The sequence below is a fragment of the Nelumbo lutea genome, chromosome 5 (assembly GCF_056320005.1).
Source record: "Nelumbo lutea isolate HS-2025 chromosome 5, American lotus-T2T, whole genome shotgun sequence".
Lineage (NCBI taxonomy): Eukaryota > Viridiplantae > Streptophyta > Magnoliopsida > Proteales > Nelumbonaceae > Nelumbo > Nelumbo lutea.
Window position 1 is genome coordinate 10,456,759 of NC_142688.1, and position 26,154 is coordinate 10,482,912.

The window sequence follows — 26,154 nt, forward strand, 5'->3', positions numbered from 1 at the left end:
CACTGAATTTTGCACACTGCACACGACTAGATCACACTCATCACACTGATTTCAACACTTATTATTGCTGAAAATTTTACTCTTTACACCACAAACCCTACTCCTATGGCTACCTGAAATCTCACCACTGTATGATCACAACTCTTCCTTCGAAATACACAAAAACAGCATAAACCCTAGCACGCTACTGTCTGAAACCCCAGCATATGATCTAAAACATACTTCTTATTTGATCCATAACAGAAATCATGCATAGAAATCTCTTACCTTATCACTGAAGGAACAACCACACGAGCAGAAAATCAGTCCACACAAGACAGCCATTGCACCACACAGATCGGCCCTCTTCTCTTCATCAATTAGGGGAGGGCAATCTTAGAAACCACAGCAACAGACCACAAAAGACACAACTTGAGGCATAGAAACCTCCAAGGGGAGAGGGCGATCACTCCTTTTCAGCCCTTTCCCTTATCTCCAGTTGAATGCAGGAAAATCAAGAAAAACCCTAGATTGGGTGCACAGAGAATAGAAATCTAGGCAGACAAAAATCTAGACAGATTCGAGTAGCTTTGATACCATGTTATGATTCGGTCTGCCTTGGAGTTCTATTTGTTTGAGATCAGTCACGTAGAGAGAGGTAGAAAGGTGGAAGAAAGAGAGAGAGAGAGAGAGAGAGAGAGAGAGAGAGAGAGAGAGAGAGAGAAGAAGGAGAAAGTTTGGTTCGAATTGAAAGTCAAAAAACCTAACTCCCATTCGGCCAGACATGTGCTTTTATTATTAAATTAATGGAAAAGACATATGTGACCTTATTTAAATAAGGAGCACTGGTTGTAACATAATATTACATATCAGCAACCTTAATATAAGTATAAAGATAGAAATACCCCTACGCTAACAAAAACCATTTGGGTAAAAGCCAAGGCTAACAAACTTTCCGTCAAGGAATTTTGTTTTAAGGAAGCCATGAATCGCATACATCGTATTTGTGATCAGCAACTCAAGTGGATTAAAATATCTTAGAAACTAAAGGTTCTTCCTAGATTTAGGTTGTTGTGGAGGATTGCTCGTGGTTTTGTGGATATTTGGGATACTTTGGTTCAAAAAGGTATTGTTTAAGATACTAATTATGTTTTTTTTGTAGGGTTCTAAATGAGTTCCTTTTTTTTCATATTTTTGGCGAATGTGTAAATCAGGGACTAGGGTGTTAACATAAGCCATAGAGTGGATTGTGGTTATGTTGTTTGTAGGGGTGATGGTGGAATGGTTGATAATAAAGTGGGATTTTTTTTTTTTGGCTGCGTTCTGATTTAGGTTGATTTTTTGCGACTATATGGTCAACATTTAAGCTCTGTTATGGTGTGGAGGAATCTGAGCAGTGGATTTTTAAAAGGCATTCCAGTCTTCATTTCAAAATATAACGTTTACCACCGGTTTTGCACTGTTTCTTGCTATCAGTAGTAGTTTGATTCTGTCCCAGGGCAGCCCCTATAATTTAGTACAAGCTTTCAAGATTTGCCCTCACGGATGTTACAGTTACATACACACGCTTAGTTAATTACTAAAAAATTCCTATTTACTCATAAAACCGCATTCATAAACTTTGTTTTTATGTTAAACGAAGAGCTAATCTGTTTACCTTCAAATCTACAAAGGAAATGACAAATGTAAAAGAATTTCCCTTCACTATAAATGAAATGTTACTGAATACAAACCTCTTCAAACAAAATCAGTATTGTGTTTATCCACAATAAACATGTAACAAGTTTTGCCATGCTAAAAAATGACAGAAAAATTACAAAGAACTTTTGATACACAATGCTGCAACACACAAGAATTTCCTCTCTTTCCTTGTAGTTGTTAAAAACAAAAAATCAAGACAATGACCTACTCCTGTACCATGCCCCCTTCCCCCAATATCATTCTTTACTTGAAACACCCTATTCTTCTGACCTCCATGACTACTTTTGTAAGCCCAACGGCAACATGAAAACCACTTTACAATATGCTTCCGGTGCAGCAAACACTGCCAAAATCCAAGATTGCAAAGAGTTTGCCCAGTTTCAGATTTGCTAATCTCAGACAAGACCTGAAAACATCCATTTCCCACCACCACTTTACAGCAATCCTGCATTCATGAAAAAATGTCATGTCAGGTTCATAGACAAATTACCTGACCATCATCTTATAGTCACCAAAGCCTTGTCCAGCTTACATGGAGATAGCTCTGAAAAACCTGTTTGGCCATTTTACTCTATCTAATTTCAGTTATTAAATCTTTCTTTAATACCTCAACCTATACCTTTTTATCCATTCCCTTGTCCTTTAAAATGAATCACTGTGATACCACTAATCTTCATATTCAAATTACCAATATCAGACTAAGTTCCACCAAAAAAGCATTCCTAATTGGCCATTCCCAGTCTTGGCACCTATCCATCCCCACATACTGGAAATATGTCTTTCAAATACAGAGACTTTAACTTCACTTGTACAGCCACAAAAGAGTTACTGATCAAACTTTGCTCCCATTTTAAATACAAAACATGTCAGAAAAAACAAATTTATCATCATTTTCAGTACAAAAATGTATCTTATCAATGCCAGAAAAACTGAACCAGAGTGCAAATTTACTTTGGTTCAGCATTTGCAATCTTACCAAATGTAGTGTAATGTTAAAAGAGTGGTTCAATCCTTTATAAACATGTATAAGAGTCATTTAGGTATATCTAGTAGGTAAGAAGAGAGCCAATTGATGTAAAAGATGGAAAAATAATGTGTGCCCAGCTATGATACCCAGTTACCTGTAAAAGGTGTTGTGCCTTGTCCTATACTTTAAATTTTTAGTGCAAAATTTGCATCTGATAGTGTACACACTGGTCTTGTCATATCTGGGTAACATAGGAGCACAGGCATTCATTTAACAATAAACTGAGCCATCTTACGTTTCCATTTGGTAATTCTTGAAATTTACTCACCTCAGGTCAGAATTAAAGAAGTTTCCAACTATGGAGACAACAAAGAAAATAAAAAAAGAACTTAAATTTCAGAAAGAATACCTCCACTTATTTCTGATTTCCCCTCCGTGCCATAATATTGCGTGGCATGTGGTGGATACAGCTGAATTTGCAGCAAAGAAAAACTGGCAATTTTAAAGATTTCACATTATATCTGCTAGAGCCTGTAGACGAGGTTTTGCCCTTACAATTGTCTCGTCACTGTGCCTGATCCACTCAGAGAGTCTCCATGGCTTTTGCCATTTCCACTTGAACTGTAACAACCATTGATGATGACTCCTCTTCCACCTCCAAAGCTTCCCAGATTGTCCTACAACTGCCAGCTTTTTCATTGACAACTGCCCAATTGGAACCATCTGCAAAAACAAGAAACAACAATTTCTTTTAAACCAAACAGAAAGTAAGAAACTAAAAATCCAATGCAAAGACGATTCGGAACAGGAGACTAACCTTTCGTGACTGATCAAGAAATGCTGCTGACTCTTTAACCGAGCCATTAGCAATACCTGGAGTATACTTGAGCTGTTTCTGTGCTGGAACTGACATAGGAGACAAAGGCACACTCGTATCATCAGCAAAGTGTTTCAATGATCCATGTGAGTTCCCCTGTTCATTTTAATCCAGAAAGTGTTAGGACAGTAACCACAATTATAGGATAAATTGATCTGAAGATTTTAAGCATGAGTTTGAAGAAACCATGATGAATTAGTCTTAAAATTTAAGCATGGTCTCAAGAGATCAAATGATTTTTCTTTTCTTTCCTTTCCTTGGTACATTTTTTTTTTGTTGAGAAACCATTCTTTTTTTTCCCAAAAAGAACGGGCATGTTTTGTTTTCTATTCTGTTGCTGATTTTGGTGAAAATAAGGCAAATTTTGTTTTGTCTAATCAAATTAGTTGTACAAGTAAAATGACAATACTTATCATATGAATGCCTTCTTTCTTAATCGTGGTTAATGCAACACACCCTATGATACATCCAGCTCAAATGTTAAGCAGTTTGAAAATTTTAATAACTGTTTATTCTATAGCCTAAGATACTAATGTATTTGTCTGTCACATGATGAAATAAAGAAAAAAAAGACAGGTCTCCATTATCAGATATAATCGCACCGAAGCTGACGTAGCCAATGCAATGGCAACAGCTTGTTCTCTCAGCTTTTGCTGCTTTTCAATTTCTTTTCTCTGTGCTTCACTCTGCCGTAGTAGGCCTACGAGTTCATTCAGTTGCTCTTTCATCTCCTTAAGTTCAATTTCCTTCTCCCACAACTGGCACCTGATGACACACAAACCAAAACATAAGAATTTGAACAGGGAGTAGGAAATTGGCATCAAACATACAGAAAAGAACTACCTTTTCACTGCTAATTTCAGTTACTGAAACTCATCTTTATTCATGCAAAATACCTAATATACATCCCATGTTCCCTTGTACCCAAAAAAGAATGCATCTTCCCCAAGTAATTAAGTCAAGAAATAATCCATTTCTTCTATTTTATTTTGTAATTTGATTTTTTTCATTTTATAATTTTGTATGATGGAATTTCCTATAAACATTATCAATTTTAATACATTTGGTAGAGTTTCTAATCATCCATCAGGTGCTGAGTGTACCTAGATCAGTATATCAGTTCCAGGTCAATTTCAATTTTGGGGACAATGGTATGACAATAATATTAAAGTCCAGAGGACCAACAAATTGAACTGAAGTAATTGAGATCAATACTAGATAAGAAATAAACACCTTGCATCTGCAGCTGCATTAAACATGTACTGAAGCAAGCTTTTTGCATCCCCCATTGTTCGCAATTGATTCCAACGTCCTCGGCTTGTAAATGCGCGCTCCCTCTCTTCTGCCTCTGAAAGTTGTGATGCCATTGCTACAAGTGTATTTGAAGAAATACCCAGCATGTTTTCAAGTGAAGAAATTCTTGCCATTCTTGCATTTGGTGACATGGAGGACACTCTGAGCAAACAGAAACAAGGAAAGACCCGTTCAAATGTACTGATAAAAAAAAAACCCATTTCAAATGAAACATTCTACTCCATTAAAGCAACTTGTCATTTTAGAAGTTCCACAGTATCTTCTCCATTAACTCCCACATAACGAAAAGAATAGATTTGAAGTAGATCTAAAAGATGATTTTCCTCGTCTGGATACCTTGAATATCCATTATTTCCTTTTGGAGGAGTGAGGCCCTTTGAAGCAAACCCATCAACTTGCTTCAATACAGCTAATTCTTCAGCTAGCGCAGCTCGCCTGGAGAGTAAATTACACAACTGAGACATTCAAAGGATGTTCAATTAAATTTACCAAATAGTGGAAATACTTAGGTAAGCTGAATTTTGAATACATACACTTGGCTCTGCTTTTCATATTCAAAACGAACTTCATGAACATTCACCATGACTTCTAGCTCATGCTCAAGCCACCGTTGTAAGGATTTTTCATTGCTCTAAGAAATGCAACTCAGGTTTACCATTGCTTATCAAGGCAAAGAATATGTAAAATATAACCAAGAAAGCTGAGAAATCCTTAAAAAAAAATGAATTACCTGCCCATTTGGCAGATTTCCATTGGCAGAACCTGGAAGGGACAGCAAATGATTAGGGAATTAGAACATAGAAGACAAAGCAAAACTCTAAGAAAAATTGTTTACCTGAACTCTCACGTCCTGAAGACTTGCGTGCTTCCAGCAATTCTTTTAGCCTCTTCGTGGCCATTGCAGCCTCTTCTGTCTTTCTTTGAAGAACCTATATGAGAGAAGAATATGGAAAACTCTGAGACACTAAATCTCTGAGAAGAAACATCTTAACGGTTGTAATATGGTATATAAAATCAAGATAAAGTGATTTTATATATCTGCACCGAAGAGTTCTGAACTGAATGAAAATTGCACGTCAATGCCATAGTCGTGGTCCCAATATACAAATATAATACCAATAACAAAGAAAAGACAACATTCTCCATTTTGTGAGGAAAAAGAAACACTAAACGAAATTCTAGACCATAAAAACATAAAAGGTCTTTAAATCCTAAAAGCATGTGCATATAAGAACACTCAGGTGTGAATGGTTGTGCATTTAAGGTTTAGGGGGATGGAGATTTGGAGAATTAGTTCAGAAATGAATGCTTAAAACAAGGATTATTGTAGCACCAGAAAAATGAACATGATGAATGATTGTCTGGACTAATACAGCAATCATGCTATCCAGTGTAAAACAACCTTATGAAAATTACAATAGCTCAATGACAACGGCGGTTCTTCGGAAATTAATATATAGATAAGAAGGCTCATTGGTTATAGGTGTATAGGCAGCCATACAAAACAAGCAGTAGGCAGGACTGAACTCTTTCGGGGGAATGTTGCGGGATGTCAATGTAATAACATGAAAACTAAGTGGATTTGTTTTGTGTGTTTCTTCTTTTCTTCTAGATGTGGGGAATCTCTCCCCCTTTGGGGATGCTTGGCATCTTGACATACCTGTCTTATTCATTAATAAAATCTTTCTGTTATTAATAAAAAACAGTTTGTCTTTATTGCTAAATTTTTTCATTATTTTATTCTCCAAGTGCTTGGAAAGAAGAACAAAGGAACAAAAACACACACACAACAGAGAAAGCGCACCATTTTCTGGCGTTGATTCAAAGCTTGCAGTTTATGCCGTTCATACTCATTTCTCCTTCCTTCTTTCCGCAACTGTTCAGAAAAATTATCATAAAAAATAAAATTAACAGAATTCTAGGAATAACATCATACATGAAATCAAGACATGCTCATGCCATGATTGCATAAGTAACATATATATTGCTAGTAAACTCATTTATAGAAGTCCAAAATGATCAGGAATCTTCAGTGTGGCAATATGATTGGAAGCCCTGCCCTAAAGCCCTCGTCATTTGTCCAATCTAAGCCTTTACCTGGGGACTAGTAAATTTATTAGTGGAATGGATTGTATTTCAATTCCAGTAACCAGTTTGTGGAAAGAAGCAAAACAAAGAAAAGACACTTAAAAGTTTTACCAGAGGCATTAGCTTAGGAACAAATCAGCTATTCAAGCCTATGCAGTAGTGCTTAGATGAGCCTGAACTAGGCAACTGTCTCATTTTTCAGGAAGCCAGCTATACAACTACACGCAGTTGGGTATCATTCAGTTAAGCAAATGCCGGATAACAGGAAACAATATTTCTCAAATGTCAAAAGAAATTGCTTTGGAACTACTACAATTTTAAAGCCCTTCCCAATGCTTTAAAGTTGTCAGGCTCTTTTCCAGATTTAAACCAAAAACTGGAGGAGTTGAAAGAAACAAAAAGGTTGAGACTAAAATATTTTGAAAGAGCATCCTTAATCTTCTATATTTTATGAAGAAAGCCTATCACCTACCAAGCATAATGTGAATCCAATTCCCACGACATTTTCCTAGTACCCCAAAGTATTCCTCTATTTATATAATCATTGGAAATGAAAGAAACCAGGTACACCTTCCTTAGGTGGGTGAATATTTCCTTTTGCCTTTTGAGCAGGTGGTGAGTTTCAAATATGACAAGTTTCCTAATATGCTCAAAGTTTTCCTCCATTAGAAGTTTACGATTTATTTTAAAATTGACGAGAATCGGACCGTTATGGGTACAACTGCATGAAGCTGGCTCTTCATCTTATGAACAGGAGCTGAGTTTTAAACATTATTACATTTCCCCAGTAACACAACATAGTTCTCTTCATCGGATACACCTCTCTTAAAGGGGGTCAAGCAATGATGAAGGTACCCTCCATCTTTGCAACAGATCATAAGTTTCAAATATCACTACTTTTAAGTAATGTTTTAAAATGCAGAGGCATGACATGAGACAACGTTCCACCATTCTAAGGCATGAGGTTTAAAACAAATGCAAGAGGCATAAGCCTCCCAAGAATGGATTTTTTTAATTAATAAATAATTAAAACAAATAAATAGATAGATAAATAAATATAGTTAATATCCCAAAAAAGGAAAAATTATGAGACAATAGAAAATTTCATATTTGCAATTCATAATGATAAAACCATTACATTTAAATGTAATGTTGAAATATCAACACATGAAGTATCACAATCCATATGAGCAACCATCAATACATAACTTACCAAATTGTAAATCTAAATTGAAGAATTAACACTTTGCATAAATTGCATAAACAAGTTTGTCATCTCATATTCAAATAAATGTATAGCATTGAAAGCAATCAAAGTAATAGTACCCACACTTCTATTTATAGTATTCTATTACAGATATAAACAAGGTTGAAGGGTTTTCCTCCCTTGTATTATGTTAATATGTAATGGGGAACATGATGAAATATCTCCCCCACTTTTAGTTATAATATTTTATTATAAATATTGGCTTAAAAGGTAAGAGCACATAAGGCATATGCCAAGTGTCTCCAGGCTAGAGGCATATGCCTCTGCTGTATGCCTCCAGGCATCTTCTTAGCTCCTTGCTTGGAGGTAATTCCTTCAGTGCCTTTTAAAACATGGATTTTGATTTTTGACCAACATCCTGAAACACTCCTCAATTTAAAGCAAGGATTTTCTACTTTAAGATTTAGAAATTGCCAGATATGTGCTCCTCATTTTTTTTTCATCATACCACTTTGGAGTTTGGTCTACGTGACATTTATTTAGAGCATAAACCTTTTAATTTCACAGAATCCACATGAAATGTGATGCTTTGTAGCATTCGATGAATTGCAGCCTTAAACATGAGGAGAAAACATCCAAGATGGGAGCCAAAGATTTATATTGACCCAGGAATTTCATTATAATGTATGCAATTTGCCTTTGAGAAACTCCACTAAGGTTGACCAAAGAAAAGCAGAAGTCCACAAGTCTTTGCATACATGATATTGGTATGGCTAAAAGCATGTTCAATGGGAGAAGACATGTTATTCTAGAATAAGAAGGCCAAAGATATCCTGTATCTCGAAAAGTAACTTCATTGGAAATGGAATTTAATTCTTATGAATTTCTGTCATTGAAAGCCCCAATTTCACACATAATTTTTCACATGAAATGTCATGGACAAAAAATTCTACATGTGGCTAGGGTCAAAAGTAGAACTACAACACTAGAAAGGCTTTTTCTTTTCTTTTCTTTTCTTTTTTTTTTTTTTGAGATAAAGCAAGGTATACTTGTACACTGGAAAGACTTTTAAATGTTCCTAAATTGCTAAAGTGCCTGGCAAAGACATGAGGTGACAACCTGGTCAAAATGGAAAATCTTGGGACAAGAGAATGACCTTTAAAGGACATGTGAAATAAAAGGAGCAATGTCAAAAGAGTGATATATGTATGCTAGACTGCTAGTGCCTGTTGGGATTGCCTTTAAGTTGTTACCATAGGAATCAATTCAACAAATACATTCATATAGGCTGTTTTACAACATAAATAACTGTATAATCTTCATCTTTTAAGTTATTGCAGAAGCAGGCCAATACTGAGGTTGACATGGACTTTTTAGAAGCATCCAAACTGTCAAAATTTAGGGACAGAGCAAAGTTTATAACTTATAAGTCATCTCCGAGCTTCCCCAAGTAGATAAGGAAACCAGTGTTTATGTGCATGATTAGACACAGCCATAACCAACACTGAGGCTCATCCAGGCATTTTGACAATATTGGCTAGTGCAAAGTTCAGTTATTCAACATCCCTAATGGTTGCTACTAATATTAATAATAATTGAGAAACATGGCTATGTAAATAGTAAAATAGTGATTTTTGAGTACCTGCAGCAGCTCCTTCTCACGAGAGGCCTTCCACTGTCGAAATTGTTCAGCCTCTTGTTTTATCTTATGTTGCAGTTGAACCTACAGTTTCAGGATCAATTAGCAGAGAATAAAATCATATGAAAAATTACACTAAATGAGAATAAGATGATTGGAGGCCAAAATAAGGGCCAACCTTCTGTGCCTTGATAAACTGTATTTCATCTTGTAGCCGCTTTGCTGCTTCATCACTTCTTTGCTTTTGCTTTAAAATCTGAACTTGACTTTCTTGTTTCTTTTTGAGATCCGAAATCTGAAGTACATAAATCATTAACTGTTTCAAATTTTTGGATGGTATCATGATAAGATTGTCAACAATCTTAGAGAAATCATACTGTGACCTGTGCCTCAAGTGCCTTCAATTTCTGTGCATGAACATCCTGCATTTTCTGTGTTTGTCCATCAGAAGTGGCAGCAAGGCTTTCGACTTCAGCTAGCAACCGGTCCCTTTCTTGCTGTGGTTGCATACAAGTAACAACAAAGCTATCATATTTTTTTATGAGAAGCAATAAGCACAGAAAACCAAGAATAGAATCCAAGCTATTATATGTAACCTGCACAGTTCTTTTCTCATCCTCAAGTTCCATGATCTTTTTACTAAAATGCTGCTTAAGTGTAGCAGTGTCAAATCCCTCAAACATTTTCATCTCGGACTGCAAAATTGAATTAAAAAAAAAAAAAAAAACTTAGAAAGATAGAAGCAGAATGCAAAGAGGAAAAAAAAAAGATTATGAATCTTGAAGGTTAAAAGTTATCAGTTTTTCTTAAAGAAAAACAGGATTGTAATTTGTAGATGCCTCTCAATCAGAAACAACACAAATTTACAGTAGCAGGACATGATAACAGAAGCATCTCATCACTTGTATCGACCAAAAAGCATCACATGACTTAAGTGTTATGGACATGCTTGAACAGATAGGCAGATAGGTAACAATGGCATGGAAACCACATGGAACTCTAAGAACCAAATAAGTCATGTAATATTGACATAAATGGAGGGATCCATATCAGAAGGACTGGTGGTATCTTAATTCAAAAATCTACAGGCTAAAACTTTTATGTCTCATATCTTCTAAAGTTGTTCACCATCAAATGTCACTCTTGTAGTTTTCTCACTCATAGATCATGGTACTGGCCTCTCAAGAAAATACCTTGTTATTGAACTAGAAAAAAAGAAGAAAAAAAAAACTCACCTAATAAAAAATAATAAAAGAAGAATGGAAATTCAAAATGTCAACAGTTAAATCAAAAAAGTAAATGAAGAATGTTTCACAGAAATTGTTTTTATGTTTCTGATATTATGCTCTTATTCATTTTTTTCCTCTTTTGCTACATAAACTTTGAATTCCCAACTACAAGATTAACTTGCCATTTTGAATTTAAGCATAAAGCATGTAACAGAAATAATAACAAGAACCTCCCTGAATCATAATATTTTTACAAGACTTAGCTATTGAGAAATGTTCCTTGAAAGATTTAGATGTATATCTACAACATTAAATTGCATGTAGCTTAGATAAAAAAATACGTATGTAGAAAAGCTTTTCAACATTACCTCCTTTTGCTCCAAGCGCTTATTTAATTCATTCAGCTCTTTGTCCATGGTATTTTGCAAAAGTGTATGCTCCCACTCTTTTGCTACTTCTTCATCAATTTCCTTGGAATTTTCACCTGCTGAAATTGGCATATAAAGGATTAAATAAACCACCAAAAATGAATGTTACAATAGACAAGACTTTAAAAGGATCAATAATAACTAAAAAAGTGCTCATTCTTCAGATTTCCAATGGATCTACATGGTTGGACCAGCTAGATTAGATTGAGATAACAGATTAAGTGGCATACATGCTGTGGTCTCAACCATTTGATAATCAGATGACTCCATATTCTGCAAACCCCTCTTTAGTCCATCGTATCTCACAAAACAGGTGTTACCATCCTGACATGTTAATACTAAATTAACATTCATGTAGAAAAACATAACTAAGTCCAAACTGATTGGAAGAAAATGGGGATATGTTAAATAAAGTTAACTTCCTAACATCACTAAAAAACTGGGAAATCAATAATGGTAACTGCTGATCAGAAAAATAAAGGGTCATTTACTAGAACATCCCTTATAGTTTCACAGATTTACTTAAACCTACCCTATAGTTTGTATTTTACTAAAACACCCCTTATATTTTGCAACATGTTTACTTAATCGGCCATTCATTAAAAACTATTTGTTTTGCCATCTGAAAATAGTATCATGATCACCTAAACTAAGTGGAAAATGTTCAAGGGCATGGACCCATGGTTGTTTATTCCAAAAATACCCCTAAACTGAGTGGAAAATGTTCAAGGGTATGGATCTATAGTTGTTTATTCCAGAAGTACCCCTGACAATTGACCAAATAGAGAAAAATAGAGTGGTTGTTTGTGTTTTATAAGGGGCAAAATTGGTATTTTTGTTTTTTGTTTCTTTTGATTAAATTGATTTGAATGGACGTTAGAGTTAAAACTGTCATTTTCCACTTTCATCTAATGGAAGGTCAATTAAGTAAATTGATTGCAAAATATAGGGGATGTTTTAGTAAAACACAAACTATAGGGTAGGTTTTAGTAAATTCATGAATAGGGGGTATTTTAGTAAATGACCCAAAAATAAACTGTTGTAATACTTGAATATCTCCTTCGCATTGCTCCACTAAAGCACATCTGCTGCGGTACTCATGAAGCTCCCTGCAAAGATCCTCGTTTGTGGACTCTAGCCAAGCAACTCTTTCCTTGAGAGCCTACACAACCAAAAATTACCAAGGAATTGCAGATTGTATTACTGTATTATAAGCATTGCCTAACAAAAGAAATACAAGTTTAATATTTATAGAGCCTAGATACCTGGACTTCATCAGATGAAGCTCCTCCCCCACGGGCACAAAGTAATTCAGCCTGCAGGTATTCAAGTTGCTGACGCATCCTTTGCATTTCACTGGAAATTGGATCTCGATTAACCTGTACAGCAAAGTAAGAAATGCCTATAAGGCATTTGGAATTTGCATAGAGCAGGCCAGATAACTCTCTATCTACATATAGAGTACTAAGAATACACACACACACAGCAGATCCAGAATTGTGCTCACTATCTACATATATATGGTAAATCTAGGTCATCTGTATGTGCTCACTTTCTCCAGTCCCCATAATTGTGTACCCACCATTTGTTGAGCCTTTTCCATGTGATATTAGTGGTTAAAAGCTCTAATCATTTTATTTGAAATTACCCCAAGAAAAGGGCTTAGTTTAGACAAATGGTAGCAAGGTTCAAAATTTCAATACAACACATCATACACCCTGTATCAGGCATATTGTATTGTATCATTAGCTGACCAAAACGCCTTTTTGAAGGCTTTTCCATAAACTTGGGTTTTTAAGTGTTAAATACCCTTAAAACCGACCCCCCCCCGTAAAAATATCAGAGTCAAAATAAATAATGTCTTAAAGTATCGAAACATCAATACTTTAAACCTTGAACGGTAGGTGCTGTTAAAACTAAAACTTGCATCTTATAGCTGGTGGAGAGGGAAGAGGGCAAAAGCCCTTTAGGGTACCAACCATTTTTTTTCTTTTTCTTTTTCTTTTTCATTTTCATTTTTTTTTATAAGTACCAAACATTTTTTTCCTCACATATAAGATACCTTGAAGACAGGTAATCCAAGAAATAGCCTGCCCATGATTTAGGAGAATACAGTCAAAAGAAAAACTTACAATAGGCTTATTCTGAATGTTGCGAGCACGGTTAGCATATTTGAGAGTGTTAAGAGTTTCCTCAGCATTAATATCAGCTGGACTGATGCAGGCTGGAAAAAGAACATATTGTAAGAATAAGACAAAAGCATGATAGATCATCTTTTTTCCCAAACCAACCTACAGCAAGCAAGTAACAATCTTTTGATGAAGAAGAGTAAACACATGGCTCTCAGAAGAACAATAAGAGAATAAAGAAAGAAACATCAAATGCAAAATGAACACCTCCCACCATAAGGGGCCACAAGTCCTTGCAGTTGATAAGTAAGATTCACAGGCAGGTGCCACAGCTGTGGCAGCTTTATCTCTAATTTCTGTCAAACTCTCCAAAGTGTTTTTAAGGAAAACTCAAAAATAGGTGGTCATGTTGCTCTAAAGAACATATGAGCCCCAATTGTCAGGTTGCATAAGGTCTATTTTATTTGAGTTTCTTTAACAGTTGGGCCATTTTTTTAAGTACATAGATGCTTTTCCTTGATGGTAGAACTTGTATAAAGTGCTCCTATTTTTATTCTAACTTGTAACAGGAAATTCATTCTATTTAGAATTAATAGCTATATCTATAAAGTCAATAAAATATATTAAATTTTCTGGTTTCTTCAAGAAATTCCTCATAATGTGGTGCCAACTCTGTAAAGACTAATTAATTCAGACTCCATAGAGGCCTTAAATTGCTTTTTTTTTATAATTAGGCCTTAAATTGCATATTGATGAGTGTATCATGTCAATTTGGAACTTGGATGTTCTTATTTGGATGGATCAAAGGATAGTAAACTGTAATTGGTTTTTTGTGGTGTGTGTGTGTGTGTGGGGGGGGGGGGGGGGGGGGGTAATGCTTCTCTTTTCTTACGGGGCATCAAACATGCAAATGTTAATTTTTTAACAGGCACATGTATATGGGGTACCAAAGTGATCCACTTTATGCCAGGGCCGGGGGGCTCAACTGTTGTTACATTTTATTGCATTGACACTGTCAGCATGGTTGTATAGTATTTTACTGTCTTCCAAGGCATCTTGGAGAGTAGTGTTCTACTCGTTATATACCTTCTCCATTAACAATTACTGTTGCTAGCACAACTAGCACATTAACATACCTTTTTTTTATCATTTAACCTACAGCACAATTTTAACAACAAAAATGGTGAGATAATACCTATCATAACAGTTCTGCTATTTCCGCCAAGTGAATCCTGCCAAAAAATGCATAACTGAAACTTAGAAATTTACCAAATAAAAAAAAAAAGTTGACAATTCAAACACTTCCTGAAGAAATAGAGGTATCTTTATCTCTATTAGTAAAGGCCAATAAATATCCTGTGCAAGTGTCAAACCTGATAAGTCAGGTTCCAAATTAATATTTTCACATTATGTGGAACCTAACAAGACCATCTCTAAGGCATACAATCTCAACATTTTGGATTACATTAGGGACAAACAGAGAGGACATAGCATACACTTTGAAGCCTTGACCCTAGTGGGTGTGATCACTAAGAGCTTCTTGAAAGGAACCTTCTTGTATATAGGGTATGCAACTTCATTTTTAAATGTCACATGAGGTGTCTGTGCATGTGTGGAAAGAGAGAAACAGGCAGAATCGGTGTAGACAACCCAAACAGTCAGGATGAGGCAGTAAGTATGTCAAAGTCAAACTATTGTCCATTGTGTGTGTAAACTGGCCATTTATAATTTTAAAACTATATTAAACCTGTAAGAGTCGAGTAAGTTTACTGTCCCTATAAGGAACATGCATGCCTTCCTTCCGTTTTTTCTCATCTCCAAGTGCACTTATAACATTGCCAAGTGCTAGAAGCCCCTTGTTAATGTGAACTCCTGTTAAAACAGAACCAAGAATATATAAGACACTTTTATGACCCAAAGAGCACGTTTAGATCTATTAAATCTTTCAAATATCCACTGACCTTCTTTAAAACGAAGACCATCAGAACCTGTCCTTTTAGCACGCTCTGATCCAGCAAGATCTACCAAATGGAGCTTTGCACATAAATACTCCTCAGCCAAATCTTCATTTGGGTTAGCATTGCCAGGTGAAGCCGGATGGACTTTGCGCATCTGCTCCAATGTGATTGTGAAGATAGCATGCGAACGACTTTTACAAAAATAGAATAGGGAAGCCAAGTAAAGTCAGAGTAGCAATTGAAGATTAAAGAGTGAGATTTCAGTCATAACATGAAATAGACATACGACATTAACATTCATCTCTTGAATTCACATCCCAAAACAAAGACCAGAAAAAAAAAAAAAGATATGCTTTAGCATCAATGGCATGATATCCAGGTAGAAAAAGGAGACCCAGTATTTCTGAACCAGACAAGGGCAGTAGTATTTCCCTGCCTCACATCACACCTAATTCCTATAGAAATATTATGAAATATGAACAGTATTTTTTATCAGCAAAATATGAACAGTATTCAATTTCATAAGCTGGGACCAACAATGGGTAGTGGCCTTTTTATTCAATTCCATAAGCTCTTTATTCTCCAAACCTAAACAATTAATTGCACTATTGCTTGGTGCAGTGGTAAAATATCAGGCTGACAAGACTGAGAATACAGGTTTGAGCTTGAGAGCAGCCACTTCATGCAAAAAATGCCAGAGGGTAGGTCCATATCCAGTCCACTGCTCCCAAGACCCCAGATTGCCAGGACAAAACACTGCATAATGGTCCTACATGACATCAAAGTGATTTGACTCTTTTATTGGAAATTGTACATCAGTTATCAGAGCCCCACATTCCAAGTAAAAGCACACTCCATCTCTGAAATTTGGCCATGTCAAACACTTTTTTTTTGAAAGGAAAGGTGTGATTGTATTGATCAAACAAAATATATACAAAAAAGGCCCTTTGTACATGGTTTCTGTACACAATGAACACAGGGCAGACTAAGTATTACAAAAAAGGTCAACAAACAGATTGGTATAGCTGAAGTCTCCAATGAACAACCTATGAGTGGAGAGCTAAGCCCTGCGTCAATCAAAAAGAGTTACTAATCACAGCTTCCACAGGGTTCTTTTTCACTTCAAAAATTCAAGAGTTTCTCTCTAGCCATATTGCCCAAAGAATGGCCAAGGAAACAGAAGACAACAGAACTTTGCCCTCTTGTTCATACCCTTGATATGCCATTCCAAGAATAGAGCAGACATCAAGCCAGAGGACACCATTGAGGTACCTGCTGGAAATGTTGCCATATTCTACTCAAGTGACTTCAGTGAAGAAAAAGGTGGCTAGAGTTCTCAGCTTCCTGCTCACAGAATGTGCAGAAAGTTATCAATGTGCCAAACACATATTGATACTCATGTATCAGACACAACTTAACAATTCCACACAGACATTTTAATTTATCAAAGCCCCGATTTCAACAATTATTTATGTACCATTGTGTGAGTATTTATGTCAATTCAATGTGTTTGACTCTTACATCTAAGTTAAACAGTAAGTAATTATTGCACCCTTGTTTACAATATATTTTTGTAAGCATGCATCAAACTGTACTGGAAGTTCAAATGGACAGGAAAAGGGATCCATTGAAGGAAAACAATAGCAACTTGAAGATAATCTAAAACCCAAATGTTATACAAGAATAAGAAACTTGGAAGCTTGGAGCATGGATAGGAGAGACAGTGATTTATCTATAAAAGGGGGCAGGTATATGCTGAGCACCTAAAATGGAAAAGCAATCAGAAAGAATGTTTGTGGAAGATGGAGCTGGACCACTCTTCCTAGGTTCTTAGGGTGGCAATTGTTGGAACCAGAGAGAGAGAAAGAGAGCTCCACCCCAACAAAGTTTAGCAACAAGTCCTTTAAGACTTGCACTCGATTGATAACTTAAAGGAAACTCAATTTATGTTTCAATGCCACTAAAGTCGTAGCTTTAAGAAAAATAAACAGAAGCAATGATCTACATGAATCCGTTAAAATTGCATATAGTCTTATCTATATTCATCAAGATTCAAAGAATGAGGCAACCTGCCTAAGGTTGGTGTTCCAAGAGTGCCCATAATTATTAAAAATTCCATCCCATGCAGTTTTGTTTCTTTCAGAATACAGTGCTTCAAAAAGCAGCAAGCATCACATAATATTTCATCCTTAGCCAGAAAGTCTTGCACATGACTAAGACTCAAAAATTTTTTAGGGCACCTTAGAACCAATCACTAGGTGAAGGTGCAACTGTGCAATGTAGTTGAACCAATCACTCAAAAATTTTATGGATTAATCCATAAAATATTGCTGACTTGAACAATATAATGCACTACAATAAATGAAATTACACAGCTTTTATGGTGAAAATTACAATTATTCAGAATTCAGATTTGTTGAATACATTTTTCAGTATCCACAGAAACTCAGGTTTCTGGTTAAAGAAGCTAGAGACTTTGGCTGAAAGCCTAAAATCTTTGTTCAGGTCTACACCTAGAACAGCTAACAGTCTAGCATGCTAGTGAAAATTTTATAAGGGGAATGCCTGGATCAGGGTTTGAATTGTAAAAACTCCCACTTCTGCTGTACTGTAATCAGCAAATTGCTGTTTTACTTTGTAGCTGTTGGCTACCCTAATTTGGATAGTTTATTGCATTTTATTTTGCTAAAAAATTTCTTGATGTTGATATATATATATATATATATAGAGAGAGAGAGAGAGAGAGTGTATATGTATCATTAATCAGACTTATCTGGTACCTGTACCACACAAGTAAGAAAGATGATTAAAAATTTATTTTCCTTGCATCAGAGTTCACTAATCAAATTCATTCCAAGAATGGGAAAACAGTCTCATCAAGGCATGTGATTTATTATTATTTAGAAGCAAAAAACAATTATAATAATTTTTTTGAGAAAAAATTACAACAAAAAAAGCAGTTTGTGTTAACCTGGACTGATTGTTCATGTTTGTACTCCCAGTTGCCCTACTCAATGATCCTTGCTCTAAGCAAGTAGCCATCTCTTTTAGTGTACTAACAGCAACTTCAGTTGACCCTGCCAGTGTAATAACTCCATTTGAATTCTCACGAATTTGTATGGGTGGTTTCCCAGGGACTGTTACTTTTGCAGCATGTCCATTAGCAGTTTCTGGTTTGCCCATAGATGTTGGATCCAGCAAGTCTCGCACTTCTTCTTTTAGAATCTTCAAATTCAAACCTTCTAGTTACTTTCTATAATAAAAGAAGACAGCATGATATAGAACAAATTCTCAAGCCAGTACAGGAATACAAGGGACATCTACATATAACTTAACATAGGTATCCTAGTGAATGAGAACATGAAGCATGATGGTAGATTTATTAAAGCAGAAATATATCAGTTTGGCAAAGAGGTTAAAGGAGCATAATAACACACACTATTATACATATAAAAGTAGAACTAGGGAACTTGTAATTAAGTCATCAAAAACATAAGAGCTCCAGACTTATTTAGCCATGTGTTGCAAGCCATCACACACAACAAGCATTAAAACAAAAATCACATGGAAGTCTCATACTTTCCATTTACAAGACAAGTGGCACAAGGGGCAGAATGAATCTAATAAAGATAATCCAATCTAAAGTTCTCATTCCAGCTTAGGTGATTTTACAAACCACATATAGTGGATTAGATTGTTTAGAGCATCTCTTCCTTTCTCGTGTCCTGAGCCAATTGGAGGACTACAAGATCTAGTAGGCACAGCATCGTAATTTATATTTGTCAGAATAGACCAATTCATATCATGCCGTGACTTGCACTTGTCTTGAACTTCATAGGATCCACATTCAATTGTTACCCAAACTGAATCCAAGTACAGCTAACCCAACACTGCCACCAAAACTTGACACAACTAATTTGGTACCAGTATGGAACGACTTGATAGGACTGCATAAGGGCAGGCTTCTTGTAACCAACAAGAGTTGTTAAGGGTCATTAGGTCTGGAAAAAAATAAATGTATATTAGATTCATAATGTGGTTACAAGTAGGAGTTATGAATCTCAGGATTTAAAATTTTCACCTCTGGCTTTTATTTTACAATCCAGGAACTTTGGGGGTGGGTGGAGTCATGAGGGACAGCAAGGGTAATATTTTTGGAGTTGAAGATTCAACAAGGGCAAAAGTATGTGTAGTGGGGAAAGGGTTAAAAGGAGCAAAGCTACTAAACTTCGGGAATTTCACCTCTGGCTTTTCTTTTGCAATCCAGGAGCTTCAGGGGTGGACAAAGTGCATTTAAAAAAAAAAAGAGGGGTGTGCAGAGTCATCAAGAACATCAAGGGTAATATTTTGGCTTTGTTTTCAGGTCCTATATGAGTTGGGGATTCAACAAGGGCAGAGGCATGTGCAGTGTGACAAGGATTAAAAAGAGAAAAGCTGCTAAACTTCAAGAACATAATCATAGAGGGGGACTCAAGTTGTAACAAGGTGGCTGCCAAAACAACCAAAAGGGATTGTCGAAGCATAGATATATGCTATGGGAAATTAAAGCTCTCGTGCAGGAATTGGGCCCAAAGGTTGAATGGGTTCACAAATCTGTAAACAGGCTAGCAGATGGCTTGGCAAAATAGTGGGTAGAGAGGGATTCCTTCAAAGCTAGCGAGCGTCCTTTCTACTTCACTTGCAATTGTACTTTTTCTCATCGTTCAATAAAATTTAATGGTCCAAGCGTCTTGATGTTATTGATTCCTTCAAAGTTTTGCTAGGTACTAGTTACTGGGTTATCTTTGTTCCATTTCAAGTCTTTGATTCTAGATTTCTTGGACAACTACCATAGTTCATATTATTTCTTTTGCACATTACGATTTCTTTCCATGGACACCTAACAATTCTTGGGGCCCATTATAGAAAAATCCTACCCATTCTATGTCACCATATGAGCTTGAAAATATATCCATCTTGATGCTTGTAAATTTATTCTTTCTGTGTTGTATAATGTATTTAAGTTATTTACCAATTATAAAAGTTACGGGCTATATCGATGCCAAAATGTGTCCTATGCTGAGAACCAAAAAAAAAAAAAATCAATAGGAGAGAATTATATAGCATTCTGCCTTGTTTATGATATGGATACTGCTACTTTGGTTGACAATAAATTTCTATCAACAAAGTTCATGAAGTCAGTAGCTGCAAAGAAAAAAGATTTCACAAACCTCAATGAAGGAGACATGTAATTGAAATTCAGCTTGATGCTTTGACATTTCTATCTTGCTGAACAGTGCATTCATAACTTGAGGGATTAATCCTGTTTGACAACCATCTCTAAAGCCAGTTCCCATAGTATATGTTTTTCCAGACCCCGTCTACAGCACATTGAAACAACAAATACTTAATGGGAAATTAAACCTCAGGCAGATTTTGTTTCATTTAATTTGTTTTCAAATGAAAAGTGGAAAGCTTTACCTGACCATAGGCAAGAACAGTGGCATTATATCCTTGGAACAAACCATCAACAAGTGGAGCAATGCACTCTTCAAACATTGCAGATGATGGAGAACCACTACTTCCATAGACATGATCAAAAGTGAATGAATGGGTGCCTATCTGGACCTGTCCCATGGTTACAATTAACAGCAAACGTTTCTTTTATCAGAATTCAGAAAACCCTCAGCATTTGCAATAAACTACTGCATTTCGAGTAAAAAAGACATCAAAACATCAGTCTTTTTGAAGGTTCATAAAACTAATATATATATATATATATATATATCCACCTATCTATTTCAAGATCACATTTTAGCCCAGATATGTAAATGTAGGGCCTTATCCAATGTTGGTCATGGCTATCCCAGGTCTTGGGAGGGGTGAACTGGATAAGATCTAATTCTAGCGTTTTTCTTGTACAAAGTTGTCATTCTCAGACTCAAACCTTATTTTACACTTGTCATCCAAAGAAGATGAAAAAAGTGGCCACTCTCATTTCCTGCATCTGAAAATTTCACATCCATGAGAAATCCACTCTCTGGGCTTCTATTTACCCATTAGGATAGAGAAATTGGCAAGGGCTAGATAGAGTGCACATGACAGTAAATCTAACCTTACATTTCAGAAGTCCTAAATTTTATTAAAGTTTTTCAGTTAGATAAACTAACTGGGTTAAGTCTAAAATCCTCTTCTGGGAAAGGAATGGCAAACTGGACCTAATTAACCACTTTTGATCACTGATGCAGGAGAAATATATCTATATGCAGCATGAAGAATAGGTGGAAAAAGTAAAGATGAAAAATTCGGTTAGAGGCACAATCAAAATTTCATGGTGAAGTATAACTGCCTCGAGGGTTTTGTGGAGATATCTTGAAGCAATTTTTTTCTGAAAAAACTAGATGGCGCTATCGGGGGAGAGCTGGAGGGGGTTGTAGAATCAATACCACTAGAAAATTCTCAGTAGAATGCTACTAAAATCTGCTGCTTCTTAAAAAAAAAAAAAAAAGAAGAAAAAAATCTAGGTACTACTGAACCAGCTCAGCTCAAGTCAAATCAGAATTAATCCCAAGACCCAATTATTTGGGAGCAGCTATAGGTATTATGGAACTAAAACAGAAAATAATTTTTTACTGGTAACACCCTCAGATTTATTGCTTAAAGAAATACGAGTCTACAATTGAACAATATGTGTCCAGCATTCCTGGTAATCTAGGCTGGTAAAATACATATAGCCCTCATTACACTATATTTATGTTTTTCAGTCTTATGGGGAAACAGCTCCCCAAAACAGAATGTTTCATTGTACTCCATATCTAAACAAAGGATCATCTAGGCAATTGATTGATCTTACTACCCATATAGAATTTCATGCCCAACATCCTTACTAGTTTCCTCACTTGACAGAAAGTATACCCAGTACTGCAAAGGTCTCATACTGCCATTTATGAACCAGCCCACTACCACCTTGGAATCTCCTTCTACCAGTTTACCACTACTATTCTATGGCTGAGAGATTTCCTTAATCTTAACCCTTGGAACAGTGCTAACAATTTTGTCCTTCTCCTATCCCAATTGGCCCTGAGAATATAGTCATTATCCATCCCCAATCATTCCTAAATACTCCTCCAATACCCTACTTACCTAGATTACCAAACTATGTCTATCAAAATTTAATTTCATGAGGTGTTGTGCCAAATGCATCCACCTAATACTGATATTATTTCTAGCAGTGGAAGAAGTTGAAATGTAAACAAAAGAAAATCAATTGCTCTTGCTTCTGTCTTCATTCACTAATTCAAACCAATACCTTTCACAACGCCCATACAACAAAGCAGCATAGAATTCTTACTTGACCAAGTGGCTAAGAAACTAATCCCCATCATCCGTCAAGATTAATTTAATTATAACACCAATAGCAATGAAATTATCCATATAGCCCACCACAATTTCTCTAATTAAATGTTTGGCAATGTTTTATAGCGATGGGGGATGAAATAGGTTTTCAGGGCTGTATGGACATCTATAATTTCAACAAGGTGGAGGCCCTAGATTCTCAACAAGGGTTCAGAACTGTTAGAGGGCTTTGATGTATTGTTTGTAAATTTGCAATGTGATAGCTAGGAACAGATAGCATGTTTGTCAAGGTTTCTAGTATGCCAAACAAGGAGGCCTGAAATTGATTCGGAAGAGAACTGCCAGAACCTACATGGAACACAAATTGTGGCTAGAAATAGCAGAAATCTGAACGCCAAAAATTCAAGCCAGGATCCACTGAAGAAGGAAAAGAAATATGAAAAGAGATACAAACAACCGGGAGGTAACAGAGTGCACTCAGATTGGAGGAGCCCTACTTATTTCCAATAGGATGCAAATGGACAATTGGACATTTCACAGAATGGAAACTATTAACTGATTAACCCAAAATATTTATAAAAAACGAAGGACAGTAACGCAACGAGTTTTGATTTTCCGATTCCTCCCCCCCCCCCCCCCCCCCCCAAAAAAAAAAAAGCACAAATACAACGTTCAAAAAGAAAAACAGAGAAGGAAATTTTATGAGTTTGCAAATTGATACATTGCGAAATTAAGAAAGAAAAAAAAAACCAGAAAACCGTACGAATTTTCAAACAGTTCCAGGCAAACATGCGCAGAGAGGAGGGAGTGGAAGGAACGAGGTTTAATTGCATCCCGCGAATCAGAGCATGCAATAACACAAGACGGGCTTAATTGGGTGTAAACATAGGATCATTGTAGCAAAGCAAGCAAGCAAGCATTCATGTACGGGGCACTAAAGCACGGGTGAGTCAAAAATTAGGACTGTCAGTTTGCTATAAGGGGAATGTAGTTTTCCAAGACAAGAAAAGAAAAAAAAAAATCAGAATTCTTAATGTCCTTATGCTTCCTCGGATCCAGATCTCCTTAAACATTGCTGATCCGCAGCGCCATGAGAAAGACACATATAAATTTCCAGAGACCAAACCATAAGCCAAGGATTTTATTATGCCTTCAATTCCTTGTGTCTTCCGAGGAATGCAACTCTCCCGATCTAACAAGGCTCCAACCGAGGGAAAGGAGAAAAGCAGAGTGTGAACACACACACACACATTCGAGCAAATGTGAGTACCTGGGGCTTGCCGGGAACGATGGTGACACAATCTTTACATCCTTGAAGCCGTTCATCACCGATGAGCGGACGGATGTGAACGGCGACCTTGACGCAGCAGTCCTCCGCAGTATCCATAGGTAGTACCACCAATGTACAACAGAGAGGGACAAGCAGAGAAAGAAAGGGAGTAGAGACTGAAACACTATAGTACTACGCCTAGAAAATAAGTCCCATTGTCCGGAAAATCAGAGATACAAGGAGAAGAAAACGATGCAGAGAGAAGTTAGGTGAGAGCGAGAGGGCGGTATGGAGCTCATCAAAAGTTAAAGTTAATGAGAGAGGAAGAAGAGGCGAGTAACTGCAACGACAACAACCACTATCATTTTCCTTGGTCTTCACTGCACACCCGTCAGCCAGCCTGACTTGGTGGCGCTGGTGGTAGTCTTCATTCTGGTGCTCAAACTTTTTCAACACTCTTTCCCAAAATGCCCTCTTACCTCTCAACTGCACTCTGCACTACCCAAGAAGCTCCTCCCTCCTCCCAATTAAAACAATTAAAAAATATTAAAGTGACCTCTGACCCTCCCATCCCCTCCCCTTCCCTCCTCCCTCCATTCCCCCATTATTACTGTAACACTGTTTTCACGCTTTTACTGCTCCCCCACCCCAACACATACCACCTTCCACTACCTCCATCCGTCTTCTCTCTCTCAATTTCTCAACTTTTACTGTAGAGATGATCAACATATACATGTGTAATTTATAGTACATAACAAAGCCTTTTTTTTATTGGCCAAAGTCCTTTTTTTAAGCACTTCCTTTCCGTTTCAAACTGGACTGGAATGCATTGTTATTGCTGTTGTCATTGTTTATGCAAAATGAAGAAAAAAAAATAGAACCTTTTAATGCAGCATTAAATAAAATAAATTAAAAAATGGGGGATGAAGTAAAAGACAAACCACATGGTTCGGAATCTAGTAACTTCCTGCCTCATTATAAGAATATAAATAAAATATGGCTTTGAATGGAAGTGTTGTACACTGTACAGGGAAGGGAGAGTGAAATGATGGTATTTGGTATATACGTACAATAGTGATGATGGTTGATGGATCATGAATTACAGAGTATGATGGCAGATTGCTGACTGCCATTTATGTACTCGTATATCGTAGTATTCTCAAGATACCGATTACGGAATGCGAATGCTTTAAACTTTAATAAAGAAGAAGAAATTAGTTACGGCAGGAGGGTGTCAATTGTGGTAAATATGTCAGATGGCAGGGATGGATTCCTAGGCATATAAACACCATGAGCTCCACTTTAAAAAGAAGACGCTCGCTAGTTGCCGGGATCCGGGGACTGGGGTTGGGATTGGGATTGGGGTGAGGGGCGGGGAGAGAGAGAGAGAGAGAGAGAGAGATGGGAGTGAGGGGAGGAGCGTCCCAGCAAGTTTGGATAGCGACGGGAGGTAGGGAAACTAGTAAAGCGAGAGGTCCGAAAAGCAAGCCCCACCCTTCGCCACAACAACAAACAGTCGGTGGGCTCCCCCCTCACATGCTCTCGTTTTTCAGTCTCTTCTTACCCAAGTGGACCCCCCCGCCCCCCCTCACATTCTCCTTCATCTTCACCACTCCCGATTCCGAGTCTTACCTCCTTCTTTGTAGCATTTCTGTGCCCCCGGAGCCCAATCCTCCACTGGGCACTGGACGCCTCCTTCAGTCTTCCTCTTCCTAGTATTTTTTTTTCTTAATTTTATAATAATCGACGGCTTTTATTATTTTTTTTCTGCAAGTGAAGTGCCACCGAGAAAAACTGAAAAAGAAAGGAGCAGTTATCCAATCTGGAGTAGCTCCTTTATTCCGTTGCTATCGCCGTGCATGTTCTATTACTTTTCATCTTTCTTTCTTTTCTTTTTTTTCGCTCTCTAAAATAAAAGGTCTCATGACTCATCACATTACCTGTCTCACATGCCTTCTGTTATTTAACTTAACCACACGGGATTGGCCTAACACACCCTCCAGCCTCGATGACCGCTGTTATCTGCCGTTAAT

The 26,154-nt window shown here is 36.7% G+C and overlaps 1 protein-coding gene across 3 annotated transcripts; it reads right to left on the reverse strand.

Moving 5' to 3' along the window:
• Window positions 1–1,658: 1,658 nt before the first annotated feature.
• Window positions 1,659–24,967, reverse strand: FRA1 (P-loop containing nucleoside triphosphate hydrolases superfamily protein). 3 transcript variants are annotated; one of them, XM_088945234.1, is made up of 26 exons: window positions 24,122–24,967; window positions 20,977–21,123; window positions 20,727–20,876; window positions 18,488–18,741; window positions 15,520–15,707; window positions 15,306–15,430; window positions 14,754–14,790; window positions 13,562–13,653; window positions 12,695–12,808; window positions 12,478–12,591; window positions 11,660–11,753; window positions 11,370–11,485; window positions 10,369–10,467; window positions 10,156–10,269; window positions 9,951–10,067; window positions 9,776–9,856; window positions 6,643–6,714; window positions 5,674–5,767; window positions 5,569–5,600; window positions 5,372–5,469; window positions 5,175–5,273; window positions 4,758–4,979; window positions 4,127–4,289; window positions 3,465–3,620; window positions 3,057–3,370; window positions 1,659–2,125 (listed from the first exon to the last, which is right to left on the reverse strand). In XM_088945234.1, exons 1-25 carry the CDS (start codon window positions 24,236–24,238, stop codon window positions 3,158–3,160), a joined length of 3,108 nt encoding a protein of 1,035 aa, XP_088801360.1. In that variant the 5' UTR covers window positions 24,239–24,967; the 3' UTR covers window positions 1,659–2,125; window positions 3,057–3,157. The 3 variants fall into 3 exon arrangements, with proteins under 3 accessions (XP_088801360.1, XP_088801359.1, XP_088801362.1); XM_088945233.1 differs by having other exon boundaries at window positions 11,370–11,488; XM_088945236.1 differs by lacking the exon at window positions 24,122–24,967 and adding an exon at window positions 23,615–23,706 and having other exon boundaries at window positions 11,370–11,488.
• Window positions 24,968–26,154: the final 1,187 nt, after the last annotated feature.